Below are 22,848 nucleotides of genomic sequence, written 5' to 3'. Positions count from 1 at the left end.
CCCAGCATTTAGAACACCTAAGTTTATGGGGGACACCTGAATCAAACCACCTCTCTCTCTTCTATATATATACATACATACATACATATATATATCACTTTAAAAATTATTTTATTTTATTTTTTTATTAACAACTTCCATGATTGTAAACAATAGCCCATGGTAATGCCCTCTCCCCCCCCCAACACTTTCCCCTTTGAAATTCCATTCTCCATCATATCCCTTCCCCTTCTCAATCAGTCTCTCTTTTATTTTGATGCCATCATCTTTTCCTCCTATTATGAGGGTCTTGTGTAGGTAGTGTCAGGCACTGTGAGGTCATGGATATCCAGGCGATTTTGTGTCTGGAGGAGCACGTTGTAAGGAGTCCTACCCTTCCTTTGGCTCTTACATTCTTTCTGCCACCTCTTCCGCAATGGACTGAGCCTTGGAAGATGTGATAGAGATATTGTAGTTCTGAGCACTCCTGTCACTTCTTCCCAGCACCATGATGGCTTCTGAGTCATCCCAAGGTCATTGCCATCTGGAAAGAGAAGGTTCTCTACCAAAAGTGAGAGTAGCATTAATATATGGGTATGAACATTGAGAGAAGTGCTCACTGGGCAGTTTGATGAGCATAGTATATACATTTAGCAAGACAGCAGCAGACTTTACACCCCTAGGGCTCATGACTACCCCTATTGTAAGTTTTCAGAATCAGGAATATATTCCCTCAATGGAGCAGGCCTCCAGTCCATCTAGAGGGCAGTTGGTTTCCACCATGACAGATGTGCCAGTATTGCACCCATTAGTTCATTTGGCCTGGCTGGGCAAATTTAAGACTTGCAGTGTCCACTGTTGAGTATCTTCACTGGTGATTTCTCTCTCTTCCATTGAACTGCATGCAGAATGGCTTCTTCCAGCTTTCTGTCAGCTGATCTACATGGAGGAGGTTATCAGCTCAGTTCCAACAGGATTTCTCAGTGGTCTTGCAGACCAAGTATGTGGAGTCTTCAGCAATAGGGTCTTCCCATCTATTCCTGGTGGGAAACCAAGGGCCTTGGCAATAGTCTATAATGTTTTGGGGGAATTAGGGACCTCCCTGGCCAACAACTCACTGGAAGGTGTGCCATCCCTGGCACTGAAAATTTTCTAGCAACAATCTGCAAATCCTGAGTGTTTCATTGTCTGAAAAAGTAGATTTCCATATAATTTATTGTATATCCTCTTAGATTTTGATAGGCCTCCCTCCACCTTTCCTTTACTCAATCTTCCCCTGACCTCACTTAGGCCTTTTCACCCCCATTAATCTATTCTTCTACTTACATATATACAATACCATCCTATTAAGTGCCCCCCTCCCTTTCTCATCCCTTTATATCTCTTTTCTAGCTTACTGGCCTTTGCTACTGAGTTTTCTTCCTACTTACACAGAAGTCCAGTCATTTGTAGCTAAGATCCACATACAAGAGAGGACATGTGACATTTGTCTTTCTGGGCCTGGGTTACATCACTTAGTATAATCCTTTTCAGATCCATCCATTTTCCTGCAAATTTTATAACTTCTTTTTTCTTTACCACTGTGTAGAACTCCATTGTGTAAATGTGCCAAATCTTCATTATCCACTCATCAGTTGAGGGACATCTAGGCTGGTTCCATTTCCCAGCTATTGTGAACTGGGCAGCAATAAGCATGGTTAAGGTAGTGAGAGGAGTCCTTAGGATACATGCCTAGGCGTGCTATAGCTGGGCCATATGGCAGATCTACTTTTAGCTGTCTCGGGAACCTCCACACTGATTACCAAAGTGGCTGTACCAGATTACATTCCCACCAACAGTGTAGGAGGGTTCTTGTTTTTCTGCATCCTGGCCAGCATTTATGTTATTTGTTTTCATGATGGTAGCCAATCTGACAGGAGTGAGATGGAATCTCAGCATAGTTTTAATCTGCATTTCCCTGATGACTACGGATGTAAAAAATATATATATATATATATTTTACATGCTGTTTTTTTGTTTTTCGAGGTAGGGTCTCACTCTAGCCCAGGCTGACCTGAAATTCACTATGGAGTCTCAGGGTGGCCTCGAACTCATGGCGATCCTCCTACCTCTGCCTCCTGAGTGCTGTAAAATATTTTTTTAGATGCTTATATGCCATCCATATTTCTTCTTTTGAGAACTCTCTATTTAGTTCCATAGCCCATTTTTTTAATTGGCTTGTTTGATTTTCTATTTATTTTTTGAGTTCTTTGTATATCCTAGATATTAATCCTCTATCAGATGTATAGATGGCAAAGATTTTTGCCATTCTGTAGGTTGACTCTTTGCTTTATTCACAGTATCCTTTGCCATACAAAATCTTTGTAATTTCATGAGGTCCCAGCAGTTAATCTGTGGTTTTATTCCCTGAGCAATTGGGGTTATATTCAGAACATCTTTGCCAAGACCAATAACTAGCAGTTTCAGAGTTTCAGGTCTGATGTTAAGGTCTTTCATCCACTTGGACTTAATTCTTGTGAATGGAGAGACAGAAGGATCTATTTTCATCCTTCTATAGATATATATCCAGTTTTCCCAGCACCATTTGCTGAAGAGGCTGTCTTTTCTCCCATGAATACTTTTGGCATTTTTGTTGAATATTAGGTGGCTATAGCTACCCAGACTTACATCTGGGCCCTCTATTCTGTTCCATTGATCTACATGTCTGCTTTTGTGCCAGTACCATGCTGTTTTTGTTACTATGGCTTTGTAGTATAGGTTAAAATCAGGTATGGTGATACTACCAGCCTTATTTTTGTTGCTCAATATTGTTTTAGATATTTGAGATTTTTTTGTGATCCCAAATGAATTTTTGGATTGTTTTTTCTATTTCCATGAAGAATGCCATTGGAATTTTGATGGGGATTGCACTAAATGTGTAGATTGCTTTAGGTAAGATTTCCATTTTCACAATATTGATTCTTTCAATCCAAGAACAAGGGATGTTTCTCCATTTCCTAGAGTCTTCTGCAATTTCTTGCTTGAGTGTTTTAAATTTTTCATTGTAGAGATCCTTTACTTCCTTGGTTAGGTTTATTCCAAGGTACTTTATTTTCTTTGATGCAATTGTGAATGGGAGTGATTTTCTGATTCCATCCTCTGTGTATTTGTTGTTAGCATATAGGAATGCTAGTAATTTCTGTGTATTTTGTATCCTGTTACATGGCTATAGGTGTTTATCAGCTCTAACAGTTTTCTGGTAGAGTCTTTAGGGTCCTTTATGTATAAAATCATGTCATCTGCAAATAATGATAACTTGATTTCTTCCTTTCCAATGTATACCCCTTTTATGTGTGTCTCTTGCCTTATTGCTATGGCTTAGACTTCCAGTACTATATTAAATAAAAGTGGGGACAGTGGACACCCTTGTTTTGTTCCTGATTTTAGTGGAAAAGCTTCTAGTTTATCCCCATTTAGTAATATGTTGGCTGTAGGCTTGTCATAAATAGCCTTTATTATGTTGAGATATGTTACTTCTATTCCCAGTCTCTGTAGGACTTTTATCATGAAGGGATGTTGGATTTTGTCAAATGCTTTCTTTGCATCTAATGAGATGATCATGCCATTTTTGTCCTTCAGTCCATTTATATAATGTATTACATTTATCAATTTGTATATGTTGAACCACTGCTGCATCTCTGGCTACTTGGTTGGGATGAATGATTTTTCTGATATTATACTGTATTCTGTTTGCCAATATTTTGTTGAGAATTTGCACATCTATGTTCAGAGGGAGATTGGTCTGTAATTTCTTTTTTTGTTCTATCCTTGCCTGGTTTTGCTATCAGGGTGATGCTGGCTTTATAGGAGTTTGGTAGTTTTCCTTCTTTTTCTATTTTATGGAAAAGCTTAAAAAGCAATGGTGTGAGTTCTTCCATGAAGGTCTGGTAAAATTCACCAGTGAATCCATCTGGGCGTGGACTTTCTTTAGTTAGTAGGGAGATTTTTTGTTTTTTTTGGTTTTTCAAGGCAGGGTCTCACTCTGGTCCAGGCTGACCTGGAATTAACTCTGTAGTCTCAGGGTGGCCTTGAACTCATGGTGATCCTCCTACCTCTGCCTCCCGAGTGCTGGGATTAAAGGCATGCACAACCACGCCCAGCTAGTTGGGAGATTTTTGATAACTGTTTGGATCTCCATACTTGTTATAGGTCTATTTAAGGGATTAATCTCATCTTGATTTAAGTAGGTCATATAAATCAAGGAAATTATCAATTTCTTTCAGATTTTCATAATTAGTGGAGTATATGTTTTTATAGTATGCCCCTATGATTTTTTTGAATTTCTCTGGTATTTGTGTGATGCTGCCTTTTCATCTCTAATTTTATTAATTTGTGTTTCTTTTTTCTTTCTTTTGGTTAGATTTGCTAAGGGTTTATCAATCTTGTTTATCCTTTCAAAGAAACAACTCTTTGTTTCATTGATTCTATGGATTTTTTTTTGGGGGGGGGGTTCTATTTCATTACTTTCTGCCCTGATCTTTATGATTTCTTCCCATCTACTGATTTTCGGTTTGCCTTGTTCTTCTTTTCCTAATGCTTTAAGGTGAAGCATTAGGTCGTTTACGTGTGACCTTTCTAATTTCTTAATATAGGCACTTAAAGCTATAAATATCCCTCTTAGGACTGCCTTCATTGTGTCTCAAAGGTTTTGGTATGTTGTGTTCTCATTATTATTTGACTCTATGAATTTTTTTATTTCTTCTTTGATTTCTTCATTGACCCATTCATCATTTAGTAGTGTATATTATTTAGTTTCCATGATTTTGTGTATGCGCTGTAGCTTTTCTTACTATTGATTTCTAGTTTGATTCCTTTGTAGTCAGATAGAATGCAAGGAATTATTTCAGTTTTCCTGTATTTGTTAAGATTTGCTTTGTGTCCTAATATATGGTCTATTTTAGAGAATGTTCCATGTGCTGCTGAAAAGAATGTGTATTCTGTAGCAGTTGAATGAAATGTCCTGTATATATATGTTAGGTCCATTTCTTCTATGACCTCATTTAATCAAGATGCCTCTCTGTTTATTTTTTTTTTCTGGGTTGACCTGTCAAATGATGAAAGTGGAGTGTTAAAGTCACCCACTACCACTGTTTGGTGTTATCTGTGACTTTAGTTCTAATAGCATTTGTTTGATGAAGTTGGGGGCCCCCATGTTAGGTGCATATATGTTTAGGATTGTAATGTCCTCCTGTTGGAGTGTGCCTTTAATCAATTTAAAGTGACCTTCATTATCTTTCCTACCTAATGTTGGACTAAAGTGTACCTTGTCAGATATTAGGATAGCAACTCCTGCTTGTTTTCTAGGACCATTTGCTTGAAATAGTTTTCCAATCTTTTACCCTAAGATAGTGTCCATCCTTTGTAGAAAGATGGGTTTCTTGGAGGCAACAAATTGAAGGATTCTGCTGTTTAACCCAGTCCGCAAACCTGTGTCTTTTGTTTGGTGCATTGAGGCCATTGATATTAAGAGATATTATTGAAAAGTGCATATTTATTTTTGTGGTTCTTCTGGTTTTGCTTTGCTCTCTTGTATTAACTAGTATTTGAGTATTGTTTGTTTTTTCCAGGTTCCTTACATGTATGCTTTTCTTTCTCTTCCACATGGAGGATTCTTTCAAGTATTTTCTGTACAGCTGGTTTTGTCTTCCAATACTCCTTTAGCTTGCTTTTGTTGTGGAATGTCCTTATTTCTCCATCTATTTGAATGGGTAACTTTGCAGGATAAAGTAACCTTGGTTGACAGTTGTTTTCTTTCAGAACTTGGAATACATCACTCCAAGCCCTTCTGGCTTTTAAAGTTTGTGTTGAGTAATCTGCTGTGGTCCTGATGGGCTTGCCTTTGTATGTAACTTGATTTTTCTCTCTAACTGCTTTCAATATATTTTCTTTGGTTTGTATGTTGGGAACCTTAGCAATTTAATTCTTGCTTTTATTTTTAAAGAAACAACATAATAAGACGATTAAAAGCCATCCAAAATACTGGGAAAGGTTATGAAGCTCAGAACCTCTACATCATGCTAAACAGAATTGATAACTACCAGAAAAAGGTGATGCAGGTCTGGACTGAGAAGCAGAAGATTCTAGAGCAGAAACGATATCAGTGCATTAAGAAAATGATACACTTATTCAACCAGGTAACCTGTTTCCCATGCTTTCCAATGTGTTATAAAATATATAGACATAAACAAGCTTTGAGGGCTGAAGAGATGGCTTAGTGGTTAAGGTACTTGCTGTGAAGCCTAAGGACACAGGTTCAATTCCCCAGGAATCAGGTGAGCCAGATGTACAAGATGGCACATGCGTCTGGCGTTCCCTTGCTGTTGCTGGATGCCCTGGCATGCCCAATCTCTCTTGCTCTTTCTCTATCTGTCTCTTTCTCTTAAAAAAAAAAAATTAAGTGCATAAAAAATAAAAAATAAGCTTTGAAAATAATGTTGACCTATACATAATAACTCCCTAGGGTTGCTGTAATTACCAGAAAGTTAATGATGTAAACAAATAGAAATATCTGGGCATAGTGGCTCATGCCTGTAATGCCAGTCCTTCAGAGGCTGAGGCAAGAAGACTGCTGTTTGAGGACAGCCTGGGCTGTCCCTGGTAAACCTCCCCTGGCACACACAAAAACCATATAAACAAAAAGGAATTTATTTTCTTATTCTCTCTTTTTTTTTTTTTTTTGGTTTTTTGAGGTAGGGTCTCACTCTGGTCCAGGCTGACCTGGAATTAACTCTGTCATCTCAGGGTGGCCTTGAACTCATGGCGATCCTCCTACCTCTGCCTCCCGAGTGCTGGGATTAAAGGCGTGCGCCACCATGCCCGGCTATTTTCTTATTCTCTAGAGGCCAGAAGCTTGTGAAATCAAAATGTTGCAGAGTTGAGTCTCTCTGGAGGGTGTAGGAAAAATTTGTTACATGCCTTTCCTAGACTGTAATGACGCAGCAGTGGCTGGCCTCCCTTAGCCTGCAGCAACTTCAATCTCATCCTTCAGATAGCCGTCTTGCCGATGCGTCTTCTGACTCCAAGGCCACATGTCATTGAATTTATTATATGTCCCCATTAGTCAGGATGCTCTCATTTTCAGGCTTTTCTTTTTTTTTTTTTTTTTTGTTTTGTTTTGTTTTTGGAGGTAGGGTCTCACTCTGCCAGAGTCAGACCAGGCTGACCTGGAATTCACTATGGAGTCTCAGGATGGCCTCGAACTCAGGGTCTCTAGACCAGGCTGCCTGGAACTCTGTAGTTCCAGGCTTGTCCTGAACTCACAGCAATCCTCTTACCTCAACCCCCCAAGTTCTGGGATTAAAGGTGTGTGCGACCCTGCCTGGCTTTAGGATCAATTACTTCCTAATCAGCTGACATATATCAACTTCCAGATGACCTCTTGAAGTCACTGCTCTCTGCTTCTGACTTCTGTTGTTTGTTTTGCTTTTTTTTTTTTTTTTTTTTTTGGTAAAGATTGTTTTATTGGTGGCACTTAGTACAAGGAAATAAATATTGATCCCAAAAGCTTATTGGTCCACAGAGAGCTGAATGAAGCTGAAGCCCAAAAAATATGGAACGCTTCACGAATTTGTGTGTCATCCTTGTGCAGGGGCCATGCTAATCTTCTCTGTATTGTTCCAATTTTAGTATATGTGCTGCCGAAGCGAGCACTTGTTTTGCTTTTTGTTTTTTGAGGTAGGGTCTCACTCTAGCACAGGCTGACCGGGAATTCACTCTGTAGTCTCAAGCTGGCCTTGAATTCACAGTGATCCTCCTACCTCTGCCTCCCCAGAGCTGGGACTAAAGGCATATGCCACCACGCCTGGCTTGTTTTTGTGTTTTGTGTTTATGTGTTTTTAAAATATTTAAAAAAAATAAAAATAAAAATAAAATATTTTTTAAGGGCTTAGCAGTTAAGCACTTGCCTGTGAAGCCTAAGGACCCCGGTTGGAGGCTTAATACCCCAGGACCCACGTAAGCCAGATGCACAAGGGGGCTCATGCACCTTTAGTTCATTTGTAGTGGCTGAAGGCCCTGATGCGTCCATTCTCTCTTTCTCTGCCTCTTTCTCTCTGTCTGTCTGTCACTCTCAAATAGCTAAATAAAAATAAACAAAATTTAAAAATAAATATTTTTTAATCCGGGTATGTAGGTACATGCCTTTAATCCCAGCACTCAGGAGGCAGAGGTAGGAGGATCACCATGACTTCAAGGCCACCCTGAGACAACATTCCAGGTCAGCCTGGATTAGAGTGAGACTCTACTTTGAAAAACAAACAAAAAAAAATTTTTTTAATTTTTAAAATTTTTTCTTTTTATTTATTTAAGAGAATGAGAGAGAAAGAAGCAGAGAGAGAGAGAGATCTAGAATGGATGTGCCAGGGCCTACAGCCACTGTAGACAAACTCCAGACACATGCACCACGTGTGCATCTGGCTTACGTGGGTCCTGGGGAATTGAACTGAGGTCCTTCGGCTTTGCAGGCATAAGCCTTAACCAGTAAGGCATCTCTCCAACCCTAAATTATTTTTATTTATTTATTTGACAGTAAGAAAGGGGGAGGGAATGGGTGGTCCAGGGCCTCCAGCTGCTGCAAACGAACTCCAGATGCATGTACCACCTTGTGCATCTGGCTTATGTGAGTCCTGGGGAATTGTACCTGGGTCCTTTTGCTGTGCAAGCAAGCGCCTTAACCACTAAGCCATCTCTCTAGCCCCTATTTATTTATTTACTTATGAGAGAGAAGGAGAGAGAAAAATAGACACACCAGGACCTCTAGCCACTGCAAACAAACACCAGACACATGCGATACCTTCTGCATCTGGCTGACAGGGTTACTTAGGGAATCAAACCTGGGTCCTTAGGCTTTGCAGGCAACTGCCTTAACTACAAAGCCATCCCTCCAGCTCATGTTTTATTGTTTTTTTAATACTTCTAAAAAAATTTATTATTCATTTACTTATGGGGGGTCAGATAGAGAATGGGCACACCAGGGCCTTTAGCTGCTGCAAACAAACTCCAGATACATGCACCACCTTGTGCATCTGGCTTATGTGAGTCCTGGTTAATCGAACCTGGGTCCATTGGCTTTGCAGGCAAACACCTTAACTGCTAAGCCATCAACCTAGCCCATAATTTTTAAATTTTATTTTAGAGAGCAAGAGAATATGGGCACACGAGTGTGTCCTGCTGCTGCAAACAAACTCCAGGTGCATGCACCACTTTGTGCACCTGGCCAGTCTGGGACTACAGAGTGAGTTCCAGGTCAGTCTGAGCTGCCATAAAACAAATAAAAACTGTTAATAGCTGGGCGTGGTGGCGTATGCCTTTAATCCCAGCACTTGGGAGGCAGAGGTAGGAGTATTGCAGTGAGTTTGAGGCCACCCTGAGACAACATAGTGAATTCCAGGACAGCCTGAGCTAGAGTGAGACCCTACCTCGGAAAAAAACAAACAAAAAACACAGCTGTTAATAAAGCCAGGTGTGGTGGCTCGTGTTTTTAATCCCAGCACTTGGGAATCTGAGATAAGAGTAAGAGTCCAAGGCAGGCGTGGTGGCGCACGCCTTTAATCCCAGCACGTGGGAGGCAGAGGTAAGAGGTTGCCATGAGTTTGAGGCTACCGTGAGACTACATAGGGAATTCCAGGTCAGCCTGGACTAGAGCAAGACCCTACCTCAAAAAAAACAAAACAAAACAAAACAAAAAAAACTTTCAAACCTTGGGGCTGGAGAGATGGTTCAGCAGTTAAAGGCACTTGCTTGCAAAGCCTGATGGCCCCAGATTCAATTCCCCAGTACCTGTAAAGCCAGATGCGCAAAGTGGCGCATGTGTCTGGAGTTCATCTGCAATGTCAGAAGGCTCTGACATACCCATCCTCCCCCTTTCTCTATCTGCCTCTTTTTCTCAAATAATGAATAAATAAATAAATAAAATCAGGTCTTTTTTTTTTTGTTTTGTTTTTTGAGGTAGGGTCTCACTCTAGCCCAGGCTGACATGGAATTCACTATGGAGTCTCAGGGTGGCCTCGAACTCACGGTAATTCTACTACCTCTACATCCCAAGTGCTGGGACTAAAGGCATGCACCACCACGCCCAGCTAAAATCAGATCTTTTTGAAAATTCAGCCCTGTCCCTCCCATGATTCCTTTTATTACATTGGGTCTTATGCAGGCCAAGCAATGACATGTGCTTCCTGTTTTCCATACCTATTAACTTTCTTTTCTTTTATAGCTTCAAGAAGTGTATAAGCTGAACCTTAGTCAACCTATCCCCTTGATCACTGACCATAAACAGATACCTGAGTTAACTAAAATTGTTCAGCAGCCATTTATAGATTTACTAGCTACTGAGGACAAAACATTGGACTTACTAAAGACATTAAGGTATGTGGTAGAGTGGTATTAAACTTTAGATATGTGGCACCTAATGCTGTATTTAAAAATATATTTTCTTTCTTTCCTTATTTTTATTTACTTATTTGACAGAGAAAGAGAGAGAATGGGCACGCCAGGGCCTCCAGCCACTGCAAATGAACTCCAGACGCATGTACCCCCTATGCATCTGGCTAACGTGGGTCCTGGAAAATCGAAACTGGGTCCTTTGACTTTGCAGGCAAATGCCTTAACTGCTAAGCCATCCCTCCAGCCCTTAATGCTGTATTTTTCTAATTAAAAAATATTTTACTTCCACCCAAAGGCATTCCCTTCCCTATAGTTATGCTATGGTGCGCAGGAGGGGCTGTCTGTGGGAGTTCATTTCTACTTGAATAATAACATATCTCTCTCTCTCTCTCTCCTTTTTTTTTTTAAGTAGGTTCTCACTCTAGGTCAGGTTGACCTGGAATTCACTATGTCGTCTCAGGGTGGCCTCGAACTCACGGCGATCCTCCTACCTCTTCCTCCCAAGTGCTGGGATTAAAGACGTGCACCACCACGCCCAGCTCAGCTTCATATTTTAAAAAGACACTCCACGTGAGATGTCGTGAGATGTGCATGAGGGTACATGCCTTTAATCCCAGCAGAGGCAGGAGGATCACCGTGAGTTCCAGATCACCCTGAGACGCCATAGTGAATTCCAGGTCAGCCTGAGCTACAGCGAGACCCTGCCTCAAAAAAGTAAATAAATAAAAATAAAAATAAAATATGAAGCTGATTCGTCCTTACCAAGAAACAAATTAAGACTATGTAGTAAAGAAACTTAGAAGCATTAGCCTTATTTATTTTGTCCTTCTCTTCTCTGTCTATTTTCCTTTTGATCTTTCTTTGTATTTATCAAAAAAAAATCTTTTTCTTTTTTTTTTTTTTTTTTTTTTTGTTTTTCGACGTAGGGTCTCACTGTAGCCCAGGCTGACCTGGACTTCACTATGTAGTCTCAGGGTGTCCTTGGACTCACAATGATCCTCCTACCTCTGTCTCCCAACAGCTGGGATTAAAGGTGTGCACCACCATGCCCAGCCCTAAAAAAAAAAATTATTTTATTTTATTTTTATTTATTTATTTGAGAGTGACAGACAGAGAGAGAAAGAAGCAGATAGAGAAAAAGAGAATGAGCATGCCAGGGCCTCCAGCCACTGCAAATGAACTCCGGATGCATGCACCTGCTTGTGCATCTTGGCTTATGCGGGTCCTGGGGAATTAAGCCTTGAACCAGGGTCCTTAGACTTCATAGGCAAACACTTAACTGCTAAGCCATCTCTCCAGCCCCTGACCTGGAATTCATATATATATATATATATATATATGATGTATTTTGATAACATTTCCCTCTTCTTTGCCGTCCCCTGAACCATCTCTTCTTTCAAACTAGTCTCACTGCTACTTTGCTGTCTTTTTTGTTTTTGTGATTCACTGATTCTTCTTCTTTTTTAAAATTTTTATTAATTTGAGAGAGAGAGAAGCAGGGAGAGACACACACAAAGAGAATGGGCATGTCAGGGCATCTAGCCACTGAAAACGAACTCCAGATGCATGTGCCACCTTGTGCATCTGGTTTACATGGGTCCTGGGGAATCGAACCTACATCCTTTGTCTTTGCAGGCAAATGCATTAACTGCTAAACCATTTCCCAAGACCTTCTTCTTCTTTTTAAAAAATATTTTATTTACTTATTTATTAGAGAGAGAGAGAGAGAGGAAGACAGAAAAAGAGAATGAATGTACTAGGGCCTTCAGCTACTGTAAACAAACTCCAGATGCATGCACCATCTTGTGTATATGGCTAACATGGGTCCTGGTAATCGAACCCGAGTCCTTTGGCTTTGCAGGCAAGTACCTTAATTGCTAAGCAATCTCTGTAACCATTTTCTTATTTTTTAAATAATATTTTATTAACCAGGCATGGTGGCATGTGCCTTTAATCTCAGCACTCAGGAGGCAGAGGTAGGAGGATCATCGTGAGTTCAAGGCCACCCTGAGACTCCATAGTGAATTCCAGGTCAGCCTGGGCCGGAGTGAGACCCTATCTCGAAAAACCACACACACACACACAAAAAGTTATTTATTTCTTTGACAGAGATATCAAGAAAGAGGGAGAGCTGGGTATGGTGGTACACGCCTTTAATCCCAGCACTCCGGAAGCAGAGGTAGGAGGATCATGTGAGTTCAAGGCCACTCTGAGAATACATAGTGAATTCTAGGTCAGCCTGGACTAGAGTGAGACCCTACCTTGAAAATTAAAAAAAAAAAAGAAAAGAAAAGGAGGGGGGAGGAGAGTAAAGAACTCCAGATGCATGCACCAATCTGTACACGTCTGGTTTATGTGAGTCCTGGGGAATCAAACTGGGGTCCTTTGGCTTTGTAGGCAAACACCTTAACGAAGCCATCTCTCCAGCCTTGATTCACTGATTTTAAAAAAAATTTTTTTTTTTAACTTTTTAAAGGTAAGGTCTTGTCTCTAGCCCAGGCTAACCTGGAATTCACTATGTATGACCTCGAATTTACAGTGATCCTCCTACCTCTGCCTCCCAAATCCTGGGATTAAAGGTGTGTGCCCGCACACCTGGCTGTCCACTGGTTTTAATTAGGGTTTCTTGCATGAGCATGGGGTGGCGGTTATTCACCAGTGACTGTAGCACTCCTCCCCTAGCAACCACTGACTGTCAATAACGCCTCAAGAAGGGGTGGGGGCCTCATGAGCTCCTCCATTATTCATGACAGAATGCCCAAGAGCCCAATCTTGTGCAGGTTATCTGTAAGTATCAGCATCATTGTGAGCCATCTTGCGTATGGAAGACAGCATTCCAGAGTGCTCCTCCTCATCCTCTAGCTTTTGCATTTTTTTTTTTCCAATTTTTTTGGCTTTTCAATGTAGGGTCTCGCTCTAGCTCAGGCTGACCAGGAGGCTGAAATAGGAGGATTACTGTGAGTTTGAGGCCAGCCTGGAGCTACACAGTGAGTTCCAGGTCAGCCTGGGCTAAAGTGAGCCCCTACCTCAAAACACACACACACACACACAGAGAGAGAGAGAGAGAGAGAGAGAGAGAAAGAAAAGAGAAAAAATATTCAGAGATATTTAGAGAGCAGTTTCATAGGCAAAACATATCCATTTAGCCAAACATCAATGGATCAATGGTCATTTCCCTCTTAGGGCCTATGACCTCTCCAGCCACAGGCTTTTGACCAGGTTTTCAATCTAGGCATGAATTCCCTCCTGTGGAACAGGCCTTCAATCCAATCTGAGAGCAGTGGGTTACTTCCTTAATTATCATGCCACTATTGCACCCACTGGTCAATTGTGTAGCTTGCAGGGTTCATTTCTGGTTAAGTCAGTTGGTGAGTTTTCTCTCCCAGAAACCTGCATAGTACCTTTAGGCACTATGAAAGCTAGCCAGCTGGGAGGAAAGTTCCAGTTCGGTTTCAGCTTGATTTCTCAGTGACCTGCTGTCCAAGCATGTGGAGTCTTCAGCTGCAGGGTCTGTCTTACCTTCTACTTCTGGTGGGCAACCAAGAGTAGTTGCAATAGCCTCTATTGTTTGGGGGGAGCCTCAGAGGACGCCCCTCCTAACTTCATTTCATTCTAAGAAGGCAGGAGTTAGCGGAAAGAAGGGGAAAAGATATATATCATCTGTATACATAATGAAGTTAAGAAGGTATTTTTTTCCACAATATTTTATTTATTTATTTGCAAGCAGAGAGAGAAGAAATGGGTGGGCCAGGCACTGCAAATGAACTCCAGATGCATGCAATACTGCATCTGGCTGGACATGAGTACTGGGGAATCAAACCAGGGTCATTAGGCTTAGCAGGCAAGCATCTTAACCACTAAGCCATCTCTCCAGCCCCAACGAGATATTTATTCAAAACTATGCTCAGAGATTGAGCAGGGCCCAGGGGCACGTAGCCTGCTGCCTTTTAAGCTGTTTTTGTAAAAGGACTCAGCTCCCACATCTCACTTGGTCGTGGTACCAGGAGGTCAGAGAGGCCTCGGCTCCACTGCAGGCTGCACAGGAACCTCAGATGTCCTTGGATTACCCAGCTCCTATGTGCATAGCACTGAATCCTCTCCAAACTCTCCCAAGAAGGATAAATCATTTTTCCAGTGTTCTAGAACATTCTAATGCTTAAAAAATTATCATATTTTAGTTTAGAGAGAGAAAGAGGCATCTAGAGAAAGAATGGGCACACTAGGGCCTCTAGCCAGTGAAAATGAAACCCAGACACATGCACCCCCTTGTGCATCAGGCTTTACATGGGTCCTGGGGAATTAAACCTAGGTCTTTTGGTTTTGCAGGCAAGCACAAGAAGGTATTTTTTTTCTAAATACTAGTCCTTGGGAGGCTGAGTCATAAAAACTTTTTTAAAAATTTGTATTTATTTCGACTTCCGGTTAAGATGGCGGCGTAGGTACCACGCCAAAGCAGCCTAGGGGGGAAAAAGACCAAAAAAACTCAGCAGAATGCACACTTTTACTAGAAAGTGAGGTGTATAGGAAATTGAGGCGGCAGTGGAGAAGTGGAAGAGTTATAGAGCATCCAGAGCCTGCACAGGCGGGAAGGGCGGCTCCGGCAGCTCGGCCAACCGCCGCAACCGTGGCGCAGCAGAAAGCCGCCAGACTCTCGGCTCCAGCCGCAGGACAAGCCAGGTGCGGGATTTTCCCCTCACACCGCGCTCTCCGCAACTCGGGACACGTGAGGGGAGAGCGGCAGCGAGCAGCGGAGGAGCAGACCGCGAGGTAGAAGAACACGTGGAGCAGCGAGACAACCAGAGCAGCCGTGGCTCCCTCCCCTCCCCCACCACCTGAACCCAGCTCCAGCGAACAGAGCAGCGGCCTGGGACCCGGCCACGCCAACTTGGGCTGACAGCGGGACCCAAGCAGGAGCAGAGTTCGGCAGCAACTTCAGCGGCTCCAGCACCGGTACTAGCGGCCCCAGCAGCAGCGGACCCAGGAGCGGCAGCGGCAGCAGATCCCGCAGCAGCGGCTTCGGGGGGAGCAGCGGCGGTGGACACGGCAACGGCAGCTTCAGCAGCGGTGGTGGCTCCGGTGGTGGCAGCTACGACAGCAGCAGAGGCAGCAGCAGCGACTCGCTTTGCCCCGTAGGAAAAGCAAGTACCCAGCTCCAGAAATCAGAACAGCAGCCCGACGACCCAGGCAGCAACTTGACTGAGACCAAAATCACCCAAGGTAACTGGGATTGCACCAGGGAAGGGTCTCACTTGGTCACAAGCTGACTTGGATACCTCAACAGACCAGAAATCTAAACCTCTTTGTTGATAGAGGATCTGGTCATTATAATAACTACTCTTGCATACATACTTGGGGCTGTTTTTGATTGAATGTGTACAGTGTTTAGTTAAATTTTAGAATCTACCTGTATTTTATTCCACTCAGCCTGCTTGAATACTCCTATAGCAGGGAAACTCAACCCCTAAGAACATCTTTGTAAATACTCTGAGAGTCTTAAGAGCCACACCTAATACCTTAAGGTCCTACCCTGAAAATATATTACATCAAATCAATTGATACAGCTAAGAATACACAGCTAGCTAGAAAATCCAAGCATTAACTTAATCCAAGATGCAAAAATATATACATTATAACACAAGAAACACTAAAAAGCAAGACGATATAAATCCACCTAAAAGTATTAATGCATCAGAAATGTCCTCCAGTGAGAAAGAGTTAGAGGAAATGCTTGAGAAAGAGTTCAAAAGAATAATTATAAATATGTTCAAAGAGGTCAAAGAACACATGAAAACAATCAAAGAAGAAATCAAAGAGGAAATCAAAGGAATCAAAGAAGAGGCAGGACACCAATTTAATGAAATAAAGAAGGCAATACAAGACATAAATAGGGAAATAGAAATAATAAAGAAAAACCAGTCAGAATTACTAGCAATGAAGAACACAGTTAATGAAATAAAAAACTCTGTAGAAAATCTCACCAGTAGGATGGATGAGGGAGAGGACAGAATATCTAAGCTAGAAGACCAGGTGGCAGACCTAATGCAGTCCAACAAAGAGAAAGACAAACTTATAGAAAAGTATGAGTGGGAATTTCAAGATATTCGGGACACTATGAAAAGATCCAATATAAGAATTCAGGGCATAGTAGAAGGAGAAGAAATCCACTCCAGAGGCATAGTAGGCATCTTCAACAAAATCATAGAGGAAAATTTCCCCCAAATTGGGAAAGAGGTGCCAATACAGATACAGGAAGCCTTTAGAACCCCAGCCAGACAAAACCCAGAAAGAACCTCTCCTCGCCACATTATAATCAAACTTCCAAACACACAAACCAAAGAAAAATTATTGAAAGCAGTTAGAGAGAAAAATCAAGTTACCTACAAAAGCAAGCCCATCAGGATTACAGCAGATTATTCAACACAAACTTTTAAAGCCAGAAGGGCTTGGAGTGATATATTCCAAGTTCTGAAAGATAACAACTGTCAACCAAGGTTACTTTATCCTGCAAAGTTATCCATTCAAATAGATGGAGAAATAAAGGCATTCCATGACAAAAGCAGGTTAAAGGAGTATTTGAAGACAAAACCAGCTCTACAGAAAATACTTGATAGAATCCTCCATGCTGAACAAAAGGAAAAGCACACATATAAGGAACCTAGAAAAAACCAGCTATACTCAAATACCAGTTAACAGAAGAGAGCACAGGTAGAACCAGTAACACACACACACACACACACACACACACACACACAAAATTGGCAAACATAAATACACACCTTTCAATAATATCTCTTAATATCAACGGTCTCAATGCCCCAACGAAAAGACATAGATTTGCAGACTGGGTTAAAAAGCAGGATCCTACAATTTGTTGTCTCCAAGAAACTCACCTTTCTACAAAGGATAGACATTATCTTAGGGTGAAAGGTTGGAAGACGGTGTTTCAAGAAAATGGGCCTAGAAAACAAGCAGGGGTTGCTATCCTAATATCAGACAGGGTAGACTTTAGTCCGATGTTAGTCAAGAAAGATAAGGAAGGTCACTTTATATTGATTAAGGGCACACTCCAACAGGAGGACATTACAATCCTAAACATATATGCACCTAACATGGGGGCTCCCAAATTCGTCAAACAAACACTATTAGAACTAAGGTCACAGATAACACCAAACACAGTGGTGGTGGGTGACTTTAACACCCCACTCTCATCAATTGACAGGTCATCCAGGGGAAGAATAAACAGAGAGGCATCTGGACTAAATGAGGTCATAGAAGGAATGGACCTAACAGATATATACAGGACATTTCATCCAAAGGCTGCAGAATATACATTCTTTTCAGCAGCACATGGAACATTCTCTAAAATAGACCATATATTAGGGCACAAAGCAAATCTTAACAAATTCAGGAAAATTGAAATAATTCCTTGCATTCTATCTGACCACAATGGAATTAAACTACAAATCAGTAGCAAGAAAGGCTATAGAGCATACACAAAATCATGGAAACTAAACAATACACTACTAAATGATGAGTGGGTCAATGAAGAAATCAAAAAGGAAATCAAAAAATTTATAGAGTCAAATGATAATGAGAACACAACATACCAAAATCTCTGGGACACAATGAAGGCAGCTCTAAGAGGTAAATTTATAGCCTTAAGTGCCTATATTAAGAAATTAGAAAGGTCGCAAGTAAACGACCTAATGCTTCGCCTTAAAGCCTTGGAAAAAGAAGAACAAGGCAAACCAAAAATTAGTAGACGGGAAGAAATAATAAAGATTAGGGCAGAAATTAATGAAATAGAAACAAAAAGAACAATCCAAAGAATTAATGAAACAAAGAGTTGGTTCTTTGAAAGGATAAACAAGATTGATAAACCCTTAGCAAATCTGACCAAAAGAAAGAGAGAAGAGACACAAATTAATAAAATCAGAGATGAACAAGGTAACATCACAACAGATTCCAGAGAAATTCAAAAAATCATAGGGACATACTATAAAAGCATATACTCCACAAAGTATGAAAATCTGAAAGAAATGGATGATTTCCTTGATCTATATGACCTACCTAAATTAAATCAAAATGAGATTAATCACTTAAATAGACCTATAACAAACATGGAGATCCGAACAGTTATCAATAATCTCCCAACTAAAAAAAGCCCAGGCCCGGATGGATTCACTGCTGAATTTTACCAGACTTTTAAGGAAGAGCTAACACCATTGCTTCTTAAGCTTTTCCAGGAAATAGAAAAAGAAGGAATTCTACCAAACTCCTTCTATGAGGCCAGCATCACCCTGATACCAAAACCAGGCAAAGATAGAACAAAAAAAGAAAATTACAGACCAATCTCCCTCATGAACATAGATGCAAAAATTCTCAACAAAATATTAGCAAACAGAATACAAGAGTATATCAAAAAGATCATTCACCCTGACCAAGTAGGCTTTATCCCAGAGATGCAGGGATGGTTCAACATACGCAAATCTATAAATGTAATACATTACATAAACGGGTTGAAGGACAAAAATCACATGATCATCTCATTAGATGCAGAGAAAGCATTTGACAAAATCCAACATCCCTTCATGATAAAAGTCCTGCAGAGACTGGGAATAGAAGGAACATATCTCAATATAATAAAGGCTATTTATGACAAGCCTACAGCCAACATATTACTAAATGGGGAAAAACTGGAAGCTTTTCCACTAAAATCAGGAACAAGACAAGGGTGTCCACTGTCCCCACTTCTATTTAATATAGTTTTGGAAGTCTTAGCCATAGCAATAAGGCAAGAGACACACATAAAAGGGATACAAATTGGAAAGGAAGAAATCAAGTTATCATTATTTGCAGATGAGATGATTCTATACATAAAGGACCCTAAAGACTCTATTAGCAAGCTGTTAGAGCTGATCAAAACCTACAGCAATGTAGCAGGATACAAAATAAATACACAGAAATCAGTAGCCTTCATATATGCTAACAACAAACACACAGAGGATGAAATCAGAGAATCACTCCCATTCACAATTGCATCAAAAAAAATAAAATACCTTGGAATAAACCTAACCAAGGAAGTAAAGAATCTATACAATGAGAACTTTAAAACACTCAAGCGAGAAATTGCAGAAGACACTAGAAAGTGGAGAAACATCCCTTGTTCCTGGATTGGAAGAATCAATATCGTGAAAATGGCAATCTTACCTAAAGCAATCTACACATTTAATGCAATCCCTATCAAAATTCCAAAGGCTTTCTTCATGGAAATAGAAAAAACAATCCAAAAATTCATTTGGAATCACAAAAAACCTCGAATATCTAAAATAATACTGAGCAACAAAAAAGAGGCTGGTGGTATCACCATACCTGATTTTAACCTATACTACAGAGCCATAGTAGCAAAAACAGCATGGAACTGGCACAAAAACAGACATGTAGATCAGTGGAACAGAACAGAGGACCCAGATGTAAGCCCAAGTAGCTATAGCCACCTGATATTCGATAAAAATGCCAAAAATACTCATTGGAGAAGAGACAGCCTCTTCAGCAAATGGTGTTTTGAAAACTGGATAAATATCTGCAGAAGGATGAAAATAGATTCTTCTCTCTCGCCATGCACAAGAATTAAGTCCAAATGGATTAAAGACCTTAACATCAGACCGGAAACTTTGAAACTGCTAGAGGAAAAAGTAGGGGAAACCCTTCAACATATTGGTCTTGGCAATGACTTTCTGAATACAACCCCAATTGCTCAGGCAATAAAACCACAGATTAACCACTGGGACCTAATGAAATCACAAAGATTTTGCACCGCAAAGGACACAGTGAAAAAAGCAAAGAGGCAACCTACAGAATGGGAAAAAATCTTCGCCAGCTATATATCTGATAGAGGATTAATATCTAGGATATACAAAGAACTCAAAAAGTTAAATAATAAGGAATCAAACAAGCCAATCAAAAAATGGGCTAAGGAGCTAAATAGAGAGTTCTCAAAGGAAGAAATACGAATGGCATATAAGCATCTAAAAAAATGTTCTACGTCACTAGTCATCAGGGAAATGCAGATTAAAACTACATTGAGATTCCATCTCACTCCTGTCAGATTGGCCACCATCATGAAAACAAATGATTATAAATGTTGGCGGGGATGTGGAAAAAAAGGAACCCTTCTGCACTGCTGGTGGGAATGCAATCTGGTCCAGCCATTGTGGAAAACAGTGTGGAGGTTCCTAAAGCAGCTAGAGATTGATCTACCATATGACCCAGCTATAGCGCTCCTAGGCATATATCCAAAGGACTCATCTCATTTCCTTAGAAGTACATGCTCAATCATGTTTATTGCTGCTCAATTTATAATAGCTGGGAAATGGAACCAGCCTAGATGTCCCTCAACAGATGAGTGGATAATGAAGATGTGGTACATTTATACAATGGAGTTCTACTCAGCGGTAAAGAAAAATGAAGTTATGAAATTTACAGAAAAATGGATGGACCTGGAAAGTATTATACTAAGTCAGGTAACCCAGGCCCAGAAAGCCAAGCGCCACATGTTCTCTCTCATATGTGGATCCTAGCTACAGATGACTGGTCTTTTGCGTGAGAATGAAAATACTTAGTAGCAGAGGCCAGTAAGTTGAAAAGGAGACATAAAGGGTGGAGAAAGGAAGGGAGGAGGATACTTAATAGGTTGATATTGTATATATGTAATTACAATGATTGTAATGGGGAAGTAATATGATCGAGAATGGAATTTCAAACGGGAAAGTGTGGGGGTGGGGAGGGAGAGAATTACCATGGGATATATTTTATAATCATGGAAAATGTTAATAAAAATTAAAAAAAAACACTAAATGATGTTTCAAAATATTCTAGCAAGAGTCAAAGGGGAGGATAGATATAGAGAGTAATTGTGACCTGTAGAAATGGAGAGAATTGGGAATCTACATTATTTTCTGTTGTGTTTGGGACTTGCAATAATAAAAATATTTTTAAAATTAAAAAAAAAATTTGTATTTATTTGACAGAGAAAGAGAGAGAGAGATAGAGAGGGAGAATGGATGCACCAGGGCCTCCAGTCACTGCAAATGAACTCCAGACACATGCACCCTCTTGTGCATCTGGCTAACGTAGGTCCTTCGGAATTGAACCAAGGTCCTTTGGCTTTGCAAGCAAATGCCTTAACCGCTAAGCCATCCCTCTTTGTTTTGTTTTTGTTTGTTTTTTCAAGTTAGGGTCTCACTCTAGCCCAAGCTGACCTGGAATTCACTGTGTAGTCTCAGGGTGGCCTTGAAATCATGCAATCTTCCTACCTCTGCCTTCCAAGTGCTGGGATTAAAGGTGAGCACCATCACACCCGGCTCAAGAAGGTACTTTTAAAATGGGTGACTAGGTAAAATCTTGGAGATGTATTTTGGTAACTATTTTGGCAAATTTTACTGTTTTTGTTTTTGTAAGTAGGCTCTCACTGTAGTCTAGGCTGACTGGGGATTTACTGTTTAGCCTCAGGGTGTCCTCAAACTCACAGCCATCCTTCTACCTCTGCCTCCCAAGTGCTGGGATTAAAGGTGTGAGCCACTGTAGCAGTCAGCTTCATGTTGCTGAGATGAACCTGCAGGCCAGTCACAGTTTATGGGAGGAAGTAAGGGTTTACTGAAGCTTAAAGATGCAGGGGAAGTTCCATAATGGCAGAAGAAGCTGGCCCTTTCTCACAGGACCAAGCAGAGAGACAGAGCAAAGCCATTTCCAACACACCAGCACAAGCAAGCACACTTAGGAACTCCAGGCAAAGCTCAGGCACTTTGTATATCTTTAGACGGGAATTCCAAATCCACCCCCACACTTTAGTTCTGGACCCTAGGATCAGCCAGTGACACCTCTTCCAGCCAAGCCGCTGGAGATCAAAATTACAAGCTTTGAATAAAGCCCCTGAATCTACTGGGGGACATCTGTTGAAACTACCATAGCTACCATGCCCGGCAAGCATATTTTGATTGCTATGGGACACAGAATTGTTGAAAACTTCCATGTAATGTTCTCTGATTTTGCAGACAAAAAGATCAGACTGAGGCCATCTGGAATGTTGACCTGTCCACTTCAAGCTACCCAATAACAGAGAAGACGACGATACAGTCACTCTGGTCCCAGCTGGGTGGATACCCAGACATTCCCAGGCTGCTCCAGCTAGATATTCAGTCTACCCTCAGAAAATCTCTTGCAGTGATTAAATCACAGTAAGTAGAGAGCTGGGCCCAGAGCGTTTGGTTACACCTTTTATCTCCCTAACTTGAATTTCTTCTGCAGCATGGGGAATTACCAAAGGAAGTGTTTGCAGTGAGGTTAGAGTCACAAAGTAGTACAAGCAAATTCTGTAAATAGTCAGTGTTGCCTTTTATAGGCCTATAGATGTCAATTATACATTCAATTATACATGCAGGTTTTTTTTTT

General features: G+C 40.8%; 1 protein-coding gene and 1 non-coding gene across 2 annotated transcripts in view; one reads left to right on the top strand and one right to left on the bottom strand.

The window, feature by feature from the left end:
- Fam186a (family with sequence similarity 186 member A) overlaps positions 1-22,638 on the top strand; it is a 65,426-nt gene extending 42,788 nt beyond the window's left edge. The window contains exons 6-8 of the mRNA XM_045152227.1: positions 5,960-6,152; positions 10,229-10,392; positions 22,452-22,638. Coding sequence (XP_045008162.1) covers positions 5,960-6,152; positions 10,229-10,392; positions 22,452-22,638 — 544 coding nt within the window. The remainder of the gene's footprint in view (positions 1-5,959; positions 6,153-10,228; positions 10,393-22,451) is intronic.
- On the bottom strand, positions 7,562-7,668 carry LOC123461784. The gene has a single exon (XR_006637849.1). It is a non-coding gene; the product is annotated as a U6 spliceosomal RNA (small nuclear RNA).
- Positions 22,639-22,848: the final 210 nt, after the last annotated feature.

The sequence above is a fragment of the Jaculus jaculus genome, chromosome 6 (genome assembly GCF_020740685.1).
Source record: "Jaculus jaculus isolate mJacJac1 chromosome 6, mJacJac1.mat.Y.cur, whole genome shotgun sequence".
In the NCBI taxonomy this organism is placed as follows: domain Eukaryota; kingdom Metazoa; phylum Chordata; class Mammalia; order Rodentia; family Dipodidae; genus Jaculus; species Jaculus jaculus.
Note: the sequence above shows the minus strand (reverse complement) of the source record. Positions and strands in the feature narration are given on the sequence as shown.